The 20160-nt window shown below is 60.0% G+C and overlaps 1 protein-coding gene across 1 annotated transcript; it reads left to right on the top strand.

Moving 5' to 3' along the window:
• Positions 1 to 759: 759 nt before the first annotated feature.
• Positions 760 to 19791, top strand: ARNT (aryl hydrocarbon receptor nuclear translocator; the record flags this gene model as incomplete). The annotated part of the gene is made up of 23 exons (XM_079550979.1): positions 760 to 784; positions 4577 to 4688; positions 5603 to 5647; positions 6619 to 6663; positions 8248 to 8292; positions 10517 to 10730; positions 11053 to 11266; positions 11348 to 11413; positions 11526 to 11625; positions 11996 to 12061; positions 12559 to 12644; positions 13074 to 13150; positions 13295 to 13429; positions 13834 to 13908; positions 14673 to 14824; positions 16388 to 16498; positions 16704 to 16779; positions 16950 to 17070; positions 17314 to 17413; positions 17818 to 17968; positions 18460 to 18616; positions 18960 to 19108; positions 19652 to 19791. 23 exons carry the CDS (start codon positions 760 to 762, stop codon positions 19739 to 19741), a joined length of 2412 nt encoding a protein of 803 aa, XP_079407105.1. The 3' UTR covers positions 19742 to 19791.
• Between the last annotated feature and the right edge of the window lie 369 nt (positions 19792 to 20160).

Genomic DNA, 20160 nt, shown 5'->3' with positions numbered 1-20160 from the left:
GCTGCTCTGCAGTTTGGAGCTGCCAAAGAGTGGTGCAGGAAGGAGGAGCAGCACCTCCAGCAGCACCGCCTCTCAGTTTCGTTGTATTTGTTATATTATCAACCCAAATCCCACTCCTGATCCCCGTCCCCAAATCAATCCAAATCCCACTCTCAGTCCCAACCCCTCTCTTAGTCTCAGTCCCAATCCCAATCCCAATCTCAACCTGAATACCAGTCCAAATCCCAGCCTCAATCCCACTCTTGATCCCAATCCCTATCTCAATCCCAACCCCACTTCAAATCCCAATCCCAATCTCAACCCAAATCTTAATCCCAACCCTTCAATCTGAATCCCCCACAAATTCCCAACACAAATTCCAATCCCAATCCCAGTCCCAATCCCAATCCCGGTTCCAATCCCAATCCCAATCCCAATCCCAATTCCCATCACATTCTTTTGCTCGGCACAAAACAAATAAACAACGTGACGTCATCACTCCCGCCCCTTGACCACGCCCCCAGTGGCCACTCTCCCCTCCTTGACCACGCCCCTCGCGATGTGGGCGGGGCACTCTCTCTTAAAGCCACGCCGCCCCTTTCGCCCCGCCCCCTCCACGACGGGCCAATAGCAGCGCCTCATTCCCCCTTCGCCCCGCCCCTCGAGGCGGGCGGGTCGCACTGCGCGGCGGCGCGGAGGGTTTTCCTGCGCCGCCATCTTGGCCGCGGCGGCGGTGCTGAGGTGAAGGGGGGGGGCGGTGGCAGCGGGACGGGCCGCGTTATGGCCGCCACCGCCGCCAACCCGGGTGAGCAGCGCGGGGCGGCTCGGGCTGAGGGGGGCGTGCGGCCGTGGGGAGGGCTGGGAGCGGGAGAGGCGTTCCCTGGGGGGCGGTGGGTGGGAGGTCGAAGTGGGGCTGAGGGGAGGTTGGCAGCTCCTGTAGGGGGAGGTGAGGGGACGGGGCGGGGCCTGGGGGTCTGTGAGGGGGGCTGGGGGTGTCTGCTTGAAGGAGGGGGGTGAGGGCGGCATGGGGGGCTGTGCGGAGGGGGGAGGGAGCGGAGCTGCCCCAATGGGGCCCTCGGGGTGTGAGTGTGAGGAAGGGGGCCCGTGTGGGGGTGGGAGCAGCGAGATGGTTTTGGCTGAGCAGAGCGTCGCTCTGGGGAGGAACGAGGGGGGTTGGGATCGCGGAGGGGTGCGGGGTTTGTGCCCCTATGGGGTGCTGCCCTGCCCCGCGGTGCCGGAGCTGCGCTGCTCCCTGCTGCCCTTCATGGCCGCTGTTGCTTTTCCCCCCTTTTTCTTGGGGAGGTTTTTCCTTCACGAGCGCCGATCGCAGCCCGCCCAGCTGCTGGCATGGAGGAGCCCTTCCAGATCCCCTCGGTGTCTGTTTGAAGCTGTGTGTGAGCCGTGCTGCGATGCCTGCAGGAGGCACAGGGCTCAGCCCGTTCTGCCCCGTGGTCGGTGGCCACATGGGAGCCCTTGGCTGGGCAGCTGGCTGTCACTGGCAGCGTGCTGAGCAGGGAAGATGATGGGATCCTGAGGGCTCCATTGGATTTCTAGCAAAACCCGTAGTCAGTCCATCCGTCCCTGCAGTAACCTGGTGGCTGCAGGGCTGTGGGTGGCTGAGATCAGAACCTGAGCTTCTGTGTCTCTTTTTTTCTTGTTTTGCTGCGCTGCTTTGTGGTTGCTGACTGCTCTCGCTTGTGGCTTGAGGCTGACGGGGTGTGGGGCTGTGTGACTTGTCCAGCTTTATCAAGGATGATTCGATGTCACCTCTCGAAGATGACTTTTCTAAAGCATTCTAATGGGATAGGAAGCATTTGTGGCTTCAGATGCTGAGAAAACACACTGGGGTGCTCATCTGTGGTGGTTGAAGTGAAGAGTCGGTGCTGTGGTTTCACATTGTGAGCTGAAATCCTGCAGCAATTCCATACTCAGACATTGCTTGGGAAAAAGAGACACAACAGAGCCACCAGAAAGGAGCGTTCCTGAGCCAGGTTAGCAGCAGGTGGATCTGAAGGGGAAACGGTCCGATCTGCGTTCTCCTCGCACAGCAAAAGGGGCTCCTGCTGTGCTGCAGCATCCCAGGGAGGCAGGGCTGCGGTTCAGCCCATCAGCTGCCCTCGTAGCAGGGAGGGCTCTGCTGGGAGCTGCTCAGAGCAGCTTGGCAGATGCAGGATGTGCAGATCAGGAGGGAAGGAGAGCTGTGCTGCGCAGAGCGGGGCTGGAAGAGACGGCGAGAGCGAGATGAGGCGAGTGGGGAAAGGGAAACGGTTGTGAGAGCAGCGCTGTGCTTGTAGCCCTCAGTGCTGTGCTGCGTGCAATAGGAAAGGCTCGACCCCAAAAAGTTCTCTGGGAAAAGAAACATCTGTGTTCAATAGCTGACAAACGGCTCTGACAGCAGAGGGAGGCGCTGGCTCTGGGTCAGCTGCTATCTGTAGAGGCTCCCGGCCCATTAATTGCTTAATGGGTTTCGTGGTGAAGGGGGGTTGTCAGGATGCTCCTGACGCCGTGTGGTGAGCGGGGGGTTCATCACGGGGTGCTGTGGTGCAAGGGGATTCCTGGGGGTTTGTTTGGAGCCGGCTTCTGTACGGGCAGGGCTGCGCTGAGCTCTGCGGGAGCTGAACCATGGGTGGTTTAAATCTTGGTAAGCAAAAAATGTGCTGAGCTGCACCCGGCCCTGGAAAGCAACCTTGTGCTGCTGGGGTTGGAAACAGCCTTCAGGCTGCTGCTGCTGCCCGTCTCCTCAATCACAGCTTGGAACGGTCGGCTCTTTTTGTTTGGGACCATTTCTGAACTCGTGGAGATGCCAACGGTTGCGACAGCGCCCTTCCCGTGGGGCTGAGCTGCACGGCCCCTCGAGGTGCCCTTCCCTGTGCTGTCCTCCAGCCTCTTCCATCCTGCTCCAGCTGTTGATGCGCTGCACTCTGCTGGCACGTCCCATTCAGGTGCACGCAGGGATCCTTAATTTCTGTGCTGCCTTTTGCAGAAGAGCCGTGCAGCACCGCTTCCTTCCCCTGCCTGAGCCGGAAATTCCTCACTCCTTAATGAACACAGAGCAGCACTCCAGGAACTTTCTTTCTTTCTGCTCAGTTTGCGGCCTTTCTGGAGAGCCAAGGACTCCCAGAAGAAAGGAAGGAACATTTTACCCCGATTTGCCTGCACCCAAAGCAGCCCTTCTGGCTGCCAGCTGTCTGCATGGTGGGAGGAAGGCTGTGTAGAGAGAGTCCTCCATCAGCAGCAGTGCCTGAGCAGCCCCAGCTGAGTTTGAGAGCTGGGGCTGATGGAGGCGGGCACGGCGACTGTCCGGATTGGGGACGGATGGAACAGGCAGCCCCACAGCCCTCATTGCCTCCTGGTGCTGCTCAGGTTCTGCTGCTGCAGGGAGGCTTGCAGTCGGCTCTGTGGGCTCCGTGCTGCTGGTAGGGAGGAAAGCTCAGCAGCAGCACTGGGTGGAGAGCAAAGCAAGCAGCAGTGCAGGCTGGCAGCGTCGCTGTGGGGAGAAGATGCGTTGTGGAGGAAGCAGCGCAAGCTGTGGGGGTGTTTGCTGGCCCAGCAGAGGCGGTTGGTGGTCGCACAGCCCTGCTGCAAGCTGCCAGCACAGCCTGTCTGCCCACAGGAGTGCTGCTGCTGGGTTAAAATCTGAAGGAAAAGGGGGGAAAAGGTGAAAAGCAGGTGATGCAAACAGCTCTGAGGGTTCTTCCTCTCCTGGAAGGGCGGGATGTGAAGCGCTGTGCTTTGCTTGGGGTGAGGAGTTGCGTTGGGCGTTGCTGCACAGATTTCTCATGGTGCTGCTGCCCTTTGCTGCGCTCAGCAGCTCTGGGGGCTCTGAGTCCCCTCTGCCCAGCACAGCGGCGCTGCTGTGCTGCTTTGGGCCGTTTGAAGCCTTCGGGGCTCTGCGCAGCCCAGCTGCTGAGGGCTGTGCTGGGAGCTGTGTGGCCGCGTTGCTTTGCAGCAAACCTCAAAGCACAGCTGCAAAGCAGGGATAGAGAGGGTTTATTTCAGAACAGCACGGGGGGGAAAGAAACACAGAGCCTTTGAGACTGCATTAACTCGGTGGCCCTTTGGTGCTGGGCTGCAGGCGCTCAGCATCGTTTTGGGGAAGAGCTGCTGTGGGTGTGCGGCCGGCTGGGGGCTGGTAGTGGTGCCTCTGCTGTGCTGCAGAATGGGAGCTGCTGCTGTAAGGCCGTGGCTTCAAGGCGCCTTCATTAATTCTTCGTCTCCTGAGCCTGGGGAATCGAGAGGTGCTGCTGTCGGTGAGGCTGAGGTGAACCCGCAGCTCTTCTGCCCTTCTGCAGAGCTGGCAGTGGCTTCAGCCCCTTCCCGTGCTCACATCGGGCTCCTCCTCTGGCTGCAAAGGAGGCTGCAGCTTTTAATTCGGCGCTCCAAGCTGATGAGAACAGCGTGTGCTCCGAGCTGGAGATGGGCCTCAGAGCAGAGCGTGGGGAGGCAGCGGATGGGAGGGCTGGGAACACATGGCACAGAACCGCTGCTTCAGACGCTGCGGTGCCGCTGCTGAGCAGGAGGGCCGAGGATCCCCTCCCATCTGAGCCGGAGGAAGGTTTGGAGTCGCAGCGGTTTCTTTTTCTTCCCCCCTGTGCAGAAATGGCATCAGATGTCTCCTCGCTGGGCGCAGCCGTCGGCTCAGGGAACCCCGGGGCCGGAGCTCAGACCGGAGGAGCCATCGTGCAGAGGGCAGCCAAGAGGCGTCCTGGGTGAGTGGGGGCTGCGTGGGGGCAGCCAGCCTTCTGTCTGCTGGTAAGCCCCCATGCCTGCATCGCTCCTACTTTCCGTGCTAGGCTTTATGCTGCTCGTTTCCCTGTGCTGTATGACACGCAACAAAAGGAGGTGGAAGAGTTGGGTCGGAAGGGGTTGTTCCCCCAGGGCTGCAGCAGTGGGGCAAGCAGGGCAGCGCTGCAGCACACGGCAGGGAGCAGGGAAGGCCTGTGCCCCTCTCAGCCCCTCCAGCTGTCTGTGGGGGAGGGTGCAGGGAAGCCTCTGTGCTGTGGGAGGCTTTGTGTTTGCTGCAGATGCCTCTGCAAATTGAAAGGAGATTGAGTGGCTTCTCCTAAATTCCTGGCACAAGAAATCTCCTCTTCGCTTCCAAGCTGGTGAAAGCCTCTCCCTGCCCTCCTCGTTGCTCGCTTTCCTTCTCCTCCATCTGCTGTCACTCCCACACGCTGCCTGCTGCTCCTTCCTCACACTTCATTTAGGAGCACGGTGCTGCCTCTGCGTGCCACTTTTCCATCCTGGGAGGAAGAGCAGCAAGAAGCCCCTTCTGTCCTCTGCCATACGTTTGTTGCAGTCGTGTTTGCTCACAGCTCCAGGCTTTGGAGCCGCAGCGCTCTGGGGTGGCGCTCGGTCCCTTGGGCCGTGAGGAGCAGTTGTGGCACTGCTGCTCTGCCATCCGGAGCCTTTGGGGCAGGAATGCAGTGGTGCTCAGCCTCTCTGCTCTGTGCTGTGCACACAAGGGAATGTCTTCTCTACTCCCCTCAACTGCGTAAATTGTTTTATGTCAGTACTTGGGGTCACTGAAATCCTCCTTTCTAACGTTGCCTGAGGGACACGGGGAAAAGCAGCTTGTGAAAGGGAATCTTGGTTAGTAATTCTCATCTTGCTTGTTTTTCAGGCTTGATTTTGATGATGATGGCGAAGGGAACAGTAAATTCCTCAGGTGAGGGAGAGCCTTACGCACAGACGTCCCTACTGCGTGGTCTGGGTGCCTCTGCAGCCCCCCGAGGAGGAGCTTGCTGCTCCAGCAGCACGGGGGGGAAGGAGGGGCTCTGAAGGAGGCAGTGCTTCGCTCCCTTGGGCTCTTTTCTCTCAGTAAGCTGTATTCCTCCAGCTGCGGCTGTTGCCAGAGCTGCTGTGCACGTGGCTGCGGGCTGCAGGAGGCTCTGGCAGGAAGGGATCCTTTCACCCCTTCACGTGGTCTGCGCTGAGGGTGGGGAGCCGCGCTGCTCCCCTGGTGCTGCAGAGCCCCTCAGCAGGGCCGAACCCCTCTTGGTTGCACACAAAAACCTCCTGCCCGCGCCCTGTGGCACCGCAGTGAGGTGCTGGGCTCTCGCTGGTGCCTCAGATGCGTTCCTGCACTGACATCTGCTGTGAAGATGCTGCGGTTCCAGAGGCCTCCTTGTTCCTGTGGAGCTGGCAGGACTGCAGGCGTCTCCTCACGATCCATATGGAGTGCAGAAGATTTGGAAGCTCTTCTGTCATTTTCTTGCAGTCTCGCTACATGGCTTAGGGTTGGACAGTTAATTAGAGATGACTGCAAACGACCTTGGGGTTATAATGGCCCCTGTGGGCACGGGCTGCCCTGAGTTCCCCTGCATGCAGCTGCTGGTTTGTGTCTCCAGCGCTCAGTTGAAGCCCTTGCTCTGTGTGTTTGCTTGAATTACTGAGCGAGATGAGCTTGATGGAAACGTGATGTGGAAAACAATCTAGGTGATAAGGATGTCCAGCCTAATGACTTGAATGAGGTTAACGAAGAGCGTGGTTCTGGATGGCTGATGCACAGCAGAATGCAGCTGCCTGCTCCACACCAGGCGTTTTCTTTGTGATCTGATGAGATTTGTCCTCTCAGTGTCTTTGGGATAAGTGTGAGCATGTAATAATTATTTAATCCTTCTTCTCCCCTCCTGCCAGGTGTGATGATGACCCGATGCCAAACGACAAGGAGCGATTTGCCAGGTAAGGATGTGCTGCGATGCCCTGCGGTTGCCCTGCTCTCCACCAGTGAGCTTTCTCTCCTCTGAAGGAAGGGGCACTTACACCAGAGGACCCAGATTTTTCCCTTGATGCTTTTTCTGAACCAATTTATTCCAGCTATGAGGAACTGATCATCTTTCTCAATGCTTCAGCTGCTGCTTTGGGCTTTGTTCTTTTCTCTCTTGGTTAGTTCAGGTTTCAATTGGGGTTTCCTGGCCAATCCTGCGCTCAGCCGTGTGATTTTGTGCTCTGAGGGCAGCTCAGTGAGGCTTCCTTTAAATGGAGTCACGCTGTGGGCAACGATTTGCCTCCACCCGTTGGTGGTTTTGGTTTTTTTGGCTTGCTGAGCTGAGCTGAACAGAACAGAACCATTTCATGGCTTTCTTTCGTCCTGGCTGAGCTGAGCTGCTGCCGTGAGCATCCTGAGCTCTGGGAGTTGCAGGCTGTGCTGTGGGGGCCCAGCGTCGTCCCCCTCGCTGAGGGTGGCTGTGCTGTGGGGCAGAGCTGGGCGCACTGTGGGGCCTTTCCCTGGGCTTCCCCCGAGGTCCTGCGTTGCAGTGAGGATGGAGGCGAAGGTTCCCGAACGCCTGCACTGTGCTGCACCGCGCACTGGGCTCCTCTCAGCAGCTCGCTGCATGGGGTGAAGATGGCAGAGCCGACGCTTGGGCTCGCTGTAACCAGTGGGGCTTTGAACTGAGCCCTGCAGCTTTTGTCAGAGGGTTGATTTGGTCTGAAATCAAAATCGGTGGTGCTTGCCGTGAGCCGGCCAGCAGCTCTGTCCCCAGGTCGCGCTCCTCCTGCGTGCTGCGCCCAGGGCTCGCAGTGCCGGCCTCGCTGCCTCTCCGTGGCGCCTCCCTGAGAAGCTGCAGCTCAGGACACAGCAGTCGGACAGCAGTTTTTTATCCAGGGCGGCCGGATCTCAGGGGGGGAAAACCACAGCAGCCTTGGCAGAACAGGGTCTGCAGGTTCCTCCTGCAAGCTGGTGGCGCGGGCAGGCGGCCGCTGTGCTGCCTGCGATGGGACGCGACGTCCGCTGTGCCACCGGGCCGGCGGCCGGGCTGCCTGCATGGACGTGTGGTGTTGGAGCTGTGCTGCCTGCATGGACGTGTGGTGTTGGAGCTGTGCTGCCTGCATGGACGTGTGGTGTTGGAGCTGTGCTGCCCGTGAGCCCAGCCGTCCTCCGATTTTGTTGTTTTTCCTTAAACCTGCTTTCCTGTTTGTTCGTAACAGCACAGAGTCTCTCCTTGATTTATTTCCCTTTCCTCCAAGGAAAGGTCAGCTGAATGTGGTCGGGGCCCCCTTTGTAGCTGTGCCATTCACCTCCTAATCTTGCACGGAGCAAACTGCACTCGCTCACACAACCCCTCCTCCCCACCTGTTCACCATCTGACAAACCTCTCGGAGCTCTAAAACAACCTGGCTGGCTGGCACTGCTCTGCTGTGTGAGGGTGCACAGCACCCATGTTATGCCGTGCCTGCAGGCCGGGTTTCCTCGTGCATCCTCCCACTTCTCATTCCATTCAACTTTTTTTCCATTGGAGCTTAGCTCACTGATTTTATTTTTAGGTCTGATGATGAGCAGAGTTCAGCGGATAAGGAGAGACTTGCCAGGTAGGAGAATGGAGATTGCGAGCATGGACCAGCAGAGCGTTGCCCTTCCTTCGTGTCTCTCTAGGCATCCCTCCTCCTTTTTGTCCCCCTCCTTCCCCCCCACTGCTGCAGTAGAGGGCTTGAAAATGAACAGACTGCTGGAAATTGCTGTGTAATTGGAAATAGGAGGGGAAAGGCACCCAGTCCTGCTGCAGGAATGTCCGTGGGGGGCACACAGAGGATTTGTTCCTTGAAAGCTGCTGGGCTGAGGGTGCTTGGGCGGCCGCTTCACTCAGCACTGCAGCTTTGCTGACCTGTGCTGCTCAGGGAGCCGCAGCCCCTCCTGAACGGGGCTCATCACAGGAGCTGAGTTCACGTCAGAGAGGCTTTCAGAGCCGCACTCGTGCAGGTTGGTTGTTTCTTCCGACCTCTTCATTTCGTGGCCCTGTAAAAAAAGCATCCAGGGAAAATGAAGCCCTTCCATGAGAACAGCTCAGGTTTAGTGCAGACAGGGCTCTCTTGTTCCCCGGATCCCCAGCTGCAGTTCGATGGGGCTGTGGCTCTCACAGGAATGCTTGAGGCGTTCATCTCCAGTGCTGCACTGTTGCACCTCGGCACAGAATCGCACCCTGGGAGCACGCAGCTGCTGCAGGAAAGCATTGCCCCAAGTGCACCAAGCTGCACCAAGCTGTGCAGTAACGAAAAACAGCTGAAAAAGCCATCAGGGTTTTTACTGCTTGCCACCCACAGCTTTCTGATCATCATTTGTGTTGATAACTTGCAGAGATGGCTTGTTCTGATGGCCGCCATCCTGCAGGCTTGCCCTGTCTTCCCTGGGCTGTTCCTGCCTTATTCATCGTGTGCGGAGCTGAGGAGGCTTCAGTTCTGCTCAGCTGATCCCTGCTTTTAGACACAGCCCCCCAGCGCAGCCCTGCCTGAATGGTGGTGCACAGCTTAAATATCTGTGGAGCTGAGGAGGACGAGGTGGGGCTGTGGGTGCAGCACAGCAGTGCTTGGTGGGTTGGCCTTGAAGCTGCTGCCCTTCCCTCCTCCCTGGTAGCGAGTTCCTGCTGTCACTCAGTCACGCTCAGGAACACTTGGCAGTGAAAGCTGTGGTTTCCCAGTAGCCTTTTAGGGGAGGTGGCTTTGTTTTCACACTCCAGCATGCAGGAGGAGCTGAACTAAAGGTGAGTGTGATAATTGGGCACTTTTTCTGACCTCGCAGTGAGGCGTGCAGTCACTGAACGGCTGCGCACGTCTGGTGCTGATCAGTGCTCCCTTCTCGTGTTTTGTCTTCTTTAACTCGCTGCCTGTCTGTTCCTCCCACACTCATCTCATTCCATGTTCCCATCACTGCTTCCTTAGACCCCATCCATCCTTTTGTGTAGGAAACCTGGCTTGTAGGTTCTTTTTTGGGGAAAACCCACTTGGCGGCAGCGCTGGATAGGAAGGACGGGTCTGGAGGTGATATCCTGACCCAGGGACCTGGGGAGGAACGTGCCTTGTGAGCAGGCTTGCAAAGGACCACGAAGGGCCTCACAAAGGGCAGTGGGTGGTCGGCACTTGCTGCAGGGCTGTGGGAGCTGCGTGTGCACCAGGGGCTGCTGGCGGAGGGGCTGCCCCTCTTGGCCTCGCTTGGTGCAGTCAGGCAGTGTCTGCTCTGCAGCTTCCATTCTGCCACATGACTGTAAGGGGACCTCAGTGTAACACAGCATCTGCGTGAGGGCAGCGCCAGGTGAGGTTTGTCCGTGGTAATTTAGATGTCCGAGCCTTAATTGCAGCCCTGGCCTCCTTAGATGGTTGCTGGAGGTGGAGGGATGCGTGCAGTCCTCAACCAGGGAGCGGGGTGAGCATCTGCTGCGTGCTGTGCTGCTCCTGATGGAGTCTGCTGCAACCCCTGAGAGCAGGGGCTGTGCTGCAGGAAGGACTCCTTGGTTGAAGCGTTCCAGAGGTGACGGAGAAGCTGCTTTGTCTTCTCAAGCAGCGAAGCTTAGCTTGTAGCTTCCCGAGGCAGCAGGGAGGCGGCGTGGCACAAAGCGAGGCTCCTCGTCCGAAGCAGGGAGGTGCAGCTGCAGGCTCTTCTCCTTGCACTCGTCCCCGCGTCCCTTTGTGCACGAGCAGCATGCGGGGTGCTTGCAGCCCTCCCAACTCCCGGTGACCCCAACGCATCTCTGTGTTCTGCACCCCGGAAGGCAGTGGAGCCTCCCGGCCTGGTGCTGACTCCATCTTCCTGCTTTCCTCCCAGGGAGAATCACAGCGAGATCGAACGTAGGCGGAGGAACAAAATGACTGCCTACATCACGGAGCTGTCTGACATGGTGCCCACCTGCAGCGCCCTGGCGCGCAAACCAGACAAGCTGACCATCCTGCGAATGGCCGTGTCCCACATGAAGTCCCTGCGTGGCACAGGCAACACGTCCACGGACGGCACCTACAAACCCTCCTTCCTCACCGACCAGGTGTTGGCTCTGTGGGGAGCGCTGCCGTCGCAGGGCGGGGGGTGGTTGTGGGAGCAGCTGCCCAGAGAGGCTGTGGTGCCCTGTTTGTCCCTGGAGGCGCTCAGGGCCGGCTGGACGGGGCCCTGGGCAGCCTGGGCTGCAAGATGGGGGGCTGGTGGCCCTGCGTGTGGTGGGGGTTGGAGCTCCGTGATCCTCGAGGCCCCTTCCAACCCGGGCCGCTCTGTGATTCTCTGATGGCAGAGATGGGGGTCCAAGGGCGAGGGGGGCCAGGGGGGCGACGCCTGTATCTCTGGAGTGAGAGGTTGGTGTGTTGTGAACGCAGGAGCTCAAACACCTCATCCTGGAGGCGGCCGACGGCTTTCTGTTCATCGTGTCCTGTGAGACGGGGAGGGTGGTTTACGTCTCGGACTCCGTGACTCCCGTCCTCAACCAGCCGCAGTCGGAGTGGTTCGGCAGCACGCTGTACGACCAGGTGCACCCGGACGATGTGGGCAAGCTGAGGGAGCAGCTCTCCACCTCCGAGAACGCGCTGACAGGTAACGCAGCCCGGGGGGGGGCAGGAGGGGGAGGGCAGAGCGAGCCGGCGAAGGACAAGGATTGAAACCTTCCCTTTGTAGAAGGAACCAAACCCTGGTGCCTTTCTAACAAGGATCCTGCAGCCCCCCCTGAGAGTGCATCTAAAGGTACCACTGGTGACACTTCTGTCTTGATGGTTTCCTAATCACGTTGCCTGGTGCCTGCGCTGGGGAAAGGAGGGGAACTGCGGCAACCTCTGGGTTCTCCTTCCTTCTTCAGGTCGCATCCTGGATTTGAAGACGGGGACTGTCAAGAAGGAGGGGCAGCAGTCCATGAGGATGTGCATGGGCTCCCGGAGATCCTTCATCTGCCGCATGAGGTAATGAGAGTGCTGCAGGGCCGGCACCCGAGGCTGAAGCTGAACTCGCTCATCTTATTCCAGCTCCTTTTGCTCACTGGACGTAACGTGGCACGGCTTTCCAGCAGCCCAGTTTAGTTGCCCTGAGCTCAGATGGCTCTCTGCTGTTGCTGTAGGACACTCAGCTTCCAGTAACAATTTATTTCACCCCCACGTGTCACTGCTCTTCTTCAGGCACCCAGAATCAGTGCTTTCCATCTGTGTGATGGAGACTCAGAGGTTCATCCCCATTGATAGAGTGCTTTGGCTAATTCAAGGTGGTGAGATTGTTCTGACCGTGACCAAGAAAGACAAAAGCTTTTCTTCCTCCTCGCTCCTTATTCTGGTACAGGTGTGGCAACAGCTCAGTGGATTCAGTGTCTGTAAATCGTCTCAGCTTCATGAGGAATCGCTGCAGGTGAGTGAGACGAGGGTGATGGGCAAAGCTCTGCATTGCTGGGAACCCGAGAGGCTGCAGCTCCCCAGCAGAGGCCTGGGGGCTGCATGGGGCACTGAGCTCCTACAGCTCATAGGAGAGTGAGAAGTGCTGGAGGAGGAACCAAAGTTCATCCTAGGGCAGATGAGACTTCCTTGACTCCAGACTCGGGTCTGAAGTCGGTTACAAGCCCGTGTTCTTCAGACTGTTGTTGTTGGGCTCTGGTGGATGTTGTCTTTGTGTTAATTAAAAGATGAGGCAGGTTCTGATGTACCCAGCGGGAAGGCAGCTCTGCAGGGAAGGACCCAGAAGTCCTGAGGTCCCCTCTGACCCGACTCTGTGTCCTCAGAGCTCTCACATTTACATTCAGTCTCTCTTTACCTCCACGGCGTTCTGTGGAAGTTTTCTGAAGGCAATTACAGACCTTGCCTGACCTGATTTGACACCTGGCCTGATCTCAGCTGCTTCTCTCTCCCAAGGAACGGCTTGGGCGCGACGAAGGATGGAGAGCCTCACTACGTGGTGGTGCACTGCACGGGTTACATCAAGGCCTGGCCCCCTGCAGGTAAGGGCTCTGCAAAGCCCCGGCTGTGCCTGAGGACACGGCTCTGAAGCTGTCCCCTCTGAGCTGAACGTGCGAGCAAATGCTTCCCGTGCACATCTGTCGCTTTTCGTTGTGTTGGGACTGAACTGATTGTTGCAGATGTGGGATGGTGGAGGTTTGTGTCTGAACGGGACCCTCTACAGAGGGCAGGAATCGTGGCAGGCTGCCTGCTCTGCTGGCTGGAAGAGAGAGAACTCAAACCATTCTGGCAAGAACGGGGAGCGGGGAGGCAGCTTAACGTAGCAAATTCCCTCATGGAAGAGGATTCTGAGTACAGAATGGGGTGGAGAAGTTTCTCAGAGCCAGAACTGCATGTCTGTCTTTTTTTCCCCGAAATCAGCAGTTCTTCCTGTACTGACCTTGCTGGAATTTTTGGCACTCCTCTCTCAGGTGTTTCGCTGCCTGACGATGACCCAGATGCTGGCCAGGGCAGCAAGTTTTGCCTCGTGGCCATCGGCCGGCTGCAGGTGCGTCCAGGGCTCAGCGTTGTCCTGAAGCCTGCGGGGCTGCACCGCGTTCCCTGACGGCTGCAGATCCTCCTGCAGGGCCCAGGGCTGCCCAGGACAGCACGGCTCTGCCGGCTCAGCTCCCGCCGCTGCCTTTCCTCGCAGGTCACCAGCTCACCCAACTGCACAGACATGAGCAACGTCTGTCAGCCAACAGAGTTCATCTCCCGGCACAACACGGAAGGCATTTTCACCTTCATAGACCACCGCTGTGTGGCCACTGTCGGCTACCAGCCACAGGTGAGAGAGCAGCAGGAGCTTCCTGAGCACAGCTGCTGCTCAGACTCGCTTTTCTCCTCCCCATTTGTGCCTCGTGGCCCTGCTTGTCACACAGGCCTGGCCAAACAGCGCCCAGGCGCGTGCTCCTCCTCCAGCAGTGGCTCTTGATCCACTTTCTGCAGTGCTTTGATGGTGGACGGAGCTGGCAGCTCTGAGTTGTGTCAGCTGTCAGTTAAGGTTGCTGTTGCTCCACGTGAATTGGAGATCAAACGTTAGAACAGCACGGCAGGTCCTGCAGCTGCGCCGTGTGCCGGGGCTGGCAGGGGCAGCACTGCTGCTGGGGGAGCAGCTCTAAAGTGGAACCGAGGGAGCGCGAGTTCCTGTGCAAACTGCCTTCATCTCTCTCCCAATTCCTTCAAAATTAGGAACTCCTGGGGAAGGACATTGTGGATTTCTGTCACCCAGAGGACCAGCAGCTTTTGCGGGACAGCTTTCAGCAGGTAAAGCCCTTAACGACCCCTCTGTGTGTGGTGTTCAAATTAGACTCTGTCTTGGTGCTTGCAAAGCAGTGAAACATAACTGGAAGAAAAAACCAAAACAACAGAAGAATAAACCTTAGGAATGGCAAGCAGCTACAGATCTAGTCACAGAACGGCAGTAGCGCAAAACAAAAGAGAAGCATCTGATGTCTGACTCTTGAATTCATCCTCTGGTTGCTGGTCCAGTCTGCTTTTAGGGCCAGAGACATGCTTACAAAGAGCCTGCTCCAACACGCTCCCGTGGCTGAAACATGGTTCATCCCTAGGGCCCAGCCCAGTGCTGCAGAGCTCGGAATGGATGTGATTTGTTTGCCCTGTTGTGGTTACTCTTATTTCTGAGGGCGCTGGACTTTGTGGCAGGGCAGGTAAGGCTGCCCCGCGCTTCCATGACTCCAGGAGAGCTGCTCATGTCCATTTGTCCCCGCAGCCGGGAGCAGAAGCAGCGCTGCGTGCTTCTTTTGCTGCAGGTTTTCTCATACATCTCACCAGGGCAAAGAGATGAGAAAAGCAAAAGCCACAGTGTGAAGTCAGGTCCCCCCTCCCGCGTCATTCGTGTCTCGGGCAGCGAGAGGGAACGGCAGCAGTGCTGCTGGGCTCCGGAGGCGAGGGCTTCAGGCAGGGGTTGAGGCAGGGGCCATCGCAGCTTTGAGGGGGGTGGCTCAGAGGAAGTTGCTCTTCAACCCCTTCTTTGATCAGGTCCTACTGATGGCGTTACGTTTTTTTAGGTGGTGAAGTTAAAAGGCCAGGTTCTGTCAGTCATGTTCCGATTCCGATCCAAAAACCGGGAATGGCTCTGGATGAGAACCAGCTCCTTTACCTTCCAGAACCCCTACTCGGATGAAATTGAGTACATCATCTGTACCAACACCAACGTCAAGTATGTACATGGAAATGCCTCGCCGCCCGGCGGCAGCACAGCAACCCCAGGGCTTCGCCCAGAGCAAACGGCAGCACGGAGCTGCAGGAGCTTCGGCCTCTCCCTCACCAACTTCCCCTCAGTGTGTGCAGGCCCTGCAGGAGCCAGGAAACCCCTGGGCGCCCTTTGGCTGGGCTGAGGCAGATGCCGAAGGACTGCAGAGTGCAGGAGGAGCCTTTGGCTCGGAGGCAAGGCTGCGCTGCAGCAGCGCCTCGCTTCGCCCTGGTTGCTGGAGCAAGTTTCTGTCTGTTTGCGTTCAGAGCTCTGATGTTAGGGGGGCTCGCAGCCGAACGCAGCTCCTGCTGCCCCATCCTCTGCTCCAGGGTGGCTTTTCCCACAGCAGGACAGTTGATGGTAGGAAGTTAAGTGCTTATTTTTCTCCTGTAGTTTGTGCTCGGATTCAGAAGCAGCTCCTGAGCGGTGCTTGGGGCAGGCTGCCCTCGTGCTGCTCTCTTCTTTTCCCCCCCCTCTGTCTCGCTGTGTCAGCAGCACGCAGTGCTCCATCAGAGTGCTGCCTGTGCCCTGGAGGAGCTGCGAGGCCCTTACAGAGCAAAGGGAAACAAGGGAAAACACCTCCTGGCTGGGGTTCGTAGCTTCAGGCCTGGCTGCGCCTCAGGTGGGACCTCTGCAAGTCAGTCAGGATTGCTTGTGCCTGGGGGCAGGTGGAAAGAAAGGCAGGATTTGGGTTGTATTTGAGGTGAGGAAAGAACCAGGAGCTCAGGTAGCGCTTCTTCCTTCCCCCAGCTGGTGATGAGAAAGCTCTGAGCTGAGCAGCGTCAGCCAGATCCCTTGGGCTTTAAGAGCCCTGGGCTGAGAGCAGGCCTTCGTCTCTGTCCTGGCAGCAGGTCTCTCTTTGAGCTCGCTCATTCCACGCATTTCCATCCTCACATCCATGCTCACACTCTCAGAAGTGCTGTCAGGCTCGGGCTGGGGGCAGCAGGCTGTTTGTGGTGCAGTTTAGCTGTGTGCATCTCTGCTGGGCTGCTGCTGCGGCGTTGCTCCTCCTCCAGGATCGGGCGCCGCTTCAGAGCCAGCAGCTTGCAAAAGAGCTGCTGACAAAGCGCTGCAGCTCCGCTCCTTCCTTCTGGGAGGAAAATGACTTCTGAGAGTTAACAGAAGGCATAAAGAGCTGCACGAGGTGTGGGTCAGAGGCTGGAGGTGCTGCGGTGGCTGCAGCTCTGCAGTGGTGTAGATTTACATGGGAAACGTGGGGCGTTTGTAGGCCCCTCCGGCCTTTGCTTGTGCTGCAGCAGCGGCACAGAGGTGGCGCAGGCTGCTCCCTGCTCTGGGCTGGAGGGGGCAGAGCCCATGGATCCTTAAATTGTGTTCCATGGCCAGCCCTGCTCTCAGGGACAGGAGGCTGGGAGGAAGGATCCTTCACTGGAAGAGCTTTTGCAAAAGCAGCTCCATTGCAGGCTGATGCAGACACGTCCTCCTGCAGGCAGCACCCGGCTGTTTGCTCTCATTTGGTACTTTTTAAATCTGTTTGCTTTTTTTTTCCCCCCCTTTTTCTTTGCTTTAAAGGAACTCAAGCCAGGAATCTCGACCTGCCCTGTCAAACCCAATGCAGAGGCCCCAGCTGGGGCAGAGTGTCAGCCTTCCCCTGGAGATGGGCACAGCGCAGCTGCCCTCAAGGTCAGGAGGTGCTCGGCTCCTTTCACTGTGCCTCCCTCGCCGGTTCTGCCCTCCTGTCCAGTAGCTTTCCTCCCCTCACCTTCCTCTCCGCAGCAGTGAACTCCTCTGGGCTCATCAGCCATTGGTGGGACCGCAGAGGATCCGTGCCCCCAGCAAAGGCTTTTAGCGGCCGCTCTTCTCCTGTTACAACCGCTTTCTATTCCAGGCAGCAGCAGCCGCCGCCGCCGCAGGCAGAGTTGGAAGTGGTCCCAGGAAGAGAGAGCCTGTCTGGGTACGAGCAGGTAAATCGGGGCTTCGGCTGCCCCTGCGCTGTCAGCAGCTCCCCCCCTTTTCCGGGAGGGGTTCGGGCAGGGAGGGCGGCTCGGCTCCTCCTGGCTGCGCTGCGGAGCGGCCCGGCTGCAGCGCTGCTCCCCCCCGCGCCGCTCAGCGCTTCCGCTCGCCCCCGCTGCAGGTCCCCGTGCAGCCCGCCGCCGCCGGGCCGGAGCACAGCAAGCCGCTGGAGAAGGCGGAGAGCCTCTTCAACCAGGAGAGGGACCCGAGGTTCGGGGAGATCTACAGCGGCATCAATGCAGGTGCGCGGTGCTGGGGCTTCGCCTCGCCTGGGTTCGGCTCTGCTCCCGTTGCGTTGGGTCCCGGTGTCTGCGGGCTGAGCGGGCGCTCGAGCCCCGGGGGGCCTGGATTCAAAGCTTGTTAGAAAACCAGAGAACAGCAAATTAACGGGGCTCCTCCGGGGCTGCCTGCAGTCCCACGTAAGGAGCCGCCGCGCTCAGTGCTTCAGAGCCGCTCCGCCCCGCTCACCCGGCCTCTCTCCGCAGACCAGAACAAAGCCATTCCTGCCAGCTCGCTGCCTGCCGCCCCCCCGCTGTTCCCGCAGGGAAACGCTTTCACGCCGTCGCGGCCCGCTGACGGCTTCAGGTGAGCTTTTCCTGCGCCGCGATTTTCGCCGACCTCCTCGGCCTTTGCCCTTTTCCCGCTGCCGCTCCCGTCCCGCTTCGCCCCCGTCTGCAAACGCTCAGAAATGCAGGGCAGCCCCTGCGGGGCCGGGGCACAGAGGAGGGGAAGAGGAGCTGGGCGCCCGCCGGCCCGGCTGCTTTCGGCTCCTCCCGCCGCTCCCGCCCTGCTTTTCCCCTGCTGACCGAACCGGGGCCGCGGGGCGGCAGCGCCTCTGGATGCGCGGGGCGTCGCTGCAGAACCGAGCCGGACGGGCGCCGGCCCGGCAGCTGCTGTGCCTGCGGGGCGCCGGGGGGAAGCGCTGCGGCTGTTGGCGCCGCTGCCGCCCGCGATGCTCCGAGTCCAGCTGAGGGCTTTTCCTCCCCCAGGAGCGGCAGCCTGGTGCCTCCGGTGAACATCGTCCAGCAGCAGCCGGCGGCGTCGGGCCGGATCCTGGCTCAGATCTCACGCCACGCCAGCCCCGCTCAGGTCAGCGGGAGCAGCTGGGCGGCCGGGACCCGACCGGCGTTCACGGCCCAGGTAGCAAAGCCCGAACGCCCGGCTCGGGGCTGAGCTCCGCTGGGTGCTTCTGCCGCTTGCTTGGAGGTCGGAACGGCTCGCAGAGCTGCGGAGCCGGCGGCTGCTGGGCTGCGTCGCTGGGCCGCCCCTCGCCCCCCCCCTTTGGCCCCACGCTTCCCTGCGGTTTTGGGCTTCGCTGAGCTCCTTCCCGGTGTTTCCGCTGAGGAAATGCTGGAGGGAGGGGGGATGAGGGGGAGAAACGTTGCTGCTCCGATGGAAGCATTGAGGCGCTGCGGGCCCGTTTGCCTCCTGGGCGCTGCTGGGGTTCCTGCAGGCGGAGATGGGGGCTTGGAGAGCCTGCAATGGAGAGCTGCTCCGCTCGGCAGAAGGGGGGGGGGGCACCGCTGTGCGTGCAGACCGGAGCCGGGCCAGCAGCGCCTCGCCCTGGCTCAGACCGGGTCCAAGCGAACACGTCTCCTTTCCCCCCCCCGTTTCTTGCTGTCTTACAGCAGGTGGCCTCGCAAGCAGTGAAGGCCCGGCCTCCTTCCTTCAGCATGGGGACGTTCCAGGGCACCCCGTCCTCCTTCAGCCCCATGGCAGCTCCAGGCTCCGCGGCTTCCCCCGGCAGCTCTGCGTACCCAAACCTCCCCGGCCGCGGCGTGGGCTTCAGTGAGTGCAGCGAGGGGGGCTGGGGGGGCAGCGGGCAGCCCTCGTAAAGCAGCCGGGGGCCCTCGGTGCTCTGCGTGTCTGCTGAGCCCGGCCGCTCCCAGTGGCAGCCCAGTGCGCCGCCTCGGGGCGACGGCTTCAGGTGCAGCTCCGTCAGTGCTGGGGCTGAGCGGGAGGAAGCGCGGAGCTCCGGCACCCTGCAGCTCCGGCTGCGCGCCGGCTTCTCCCGGGGTCCCGTCCTGTTGATGCGGCTCAGGGCGGCGCTTGCAGCGCGGTCCCGGGGCGATCGGAGAAACGACCGTCGGTCGCGGCAGGAAACTCTGCTGATTGCATCCCTGTTGAACAGCCGCAGATGCAGCGCAGGCCCCCGCCTCGTTCCAGCCCCGGGCGGCGGCGGAAGGAGTGGGGATGTGGCCGCAGTGGCAGGGCCAGCAGCACGGCGCGGCGCCGGGGGAGCAGCACGTGCAGCAGCCCGGCCAACCCGAGGCCTTCTCGGTAATTCGCGCTTTGTTCCCTCGCTTCGAGGACGCGGGGGCCGAGGGGTTTTGCTCGTGTCCGGGCGCCCGGCTGCTCATCGCTCTCGTCCGTGGCTTCCGGGAGGGGCTGCGGGCGGGGGGCGGAGCTGCTCTGCACGGTCGGCTTTGTGTCCCCTCCTGTTCCACGATCGGCGTGAAATCCCGCCGGTTCTGCTGCCAGGTTCGCTCTTACGGCTCTCGTTTAAAGAGAGCAAGCAGCAAAAACCCCCGTGATGTAAAAAACAAAAAGCACAAAGCGGCCCTAAAGGCGGGGAGCTGAGCTGCGCAGGGCACAGCGTCACAGAACGGCCCGGCTGGGAAAAGCCCCTGGGTTCACCCAGTCCAGCCACCCCCCTCCCCTCTGCCCCACAGCCTCAGGGCAGCACAGAAACGTGGGGTGGGGGCCTGGGCACGGAGGGCTGAGCCCCGGGGGGGGTGAAGGGGGGGATTTGGGGCCCTGGGGGCGCAGTGCCCGCGCTCTGCCGTGCGGCTCTAACCCAGCCTCTCTTCTTCTGCCCCGCAGGACATGCTGACCATGCTGGGAGACCAAGGCCCCAACTACAACAACGAGGAGTTCCCCGAGTTGAACATCTTCCCTTCTTTTTCAGAGTAAAACTGGAGCTCTGGGGGCGGAGCGGCCGCGCGGTGTAACGTTAAACCTGCGCGTAAGGGAAGCAAAGGCGCCGCTCTGGTGGGGCTCAAAGACTGCTGAACTTTGTGAACTCTTTGCCTGCTCGAGGCTCCGTGCTGCCCGGGGCGCTCAGCACCGCAGCGCTCGTGAGACTGAAGGACGGCCGCCCCCCTTTTGTCCCCCAGACTCCCGAGGCGGCTTTTCCTGTTTGTATTTCCCTCTTCTCTACCGCGACTTTTCTATAAAAACACAAAAGGACGTTGGGTGCCTCTGCTGCCACCACGGAGCTCCTGTGCTGTGCAGGGGGGGTTGGGCTGGGGGGGGGGGGGCTCCTGGAGGCGGAGCTGGGATGAGCAGAGCTGGAGGGAAGCCCCGGAGCTGCCAGCAGGGGGGGGAAGGCC

The sequence above is a fragment of the Tetrao urogallus genome (genome assembly GCF_951394365.1).
Source record: "Tetrao urogallus genome assembly, contig: SUPER_28_unloc_2, whole genome shotgun sequence".
In the NCBI taxonomy this organism is placed as follows: Eukaryota; Metazoa; Chordata; class Aves; order Galliformes; family Phasianidae; genus Tetrao; species Tetrao urogallus.
This window is presented reverse-complemented; position numbering and strand designations above follow the sequence as displayed.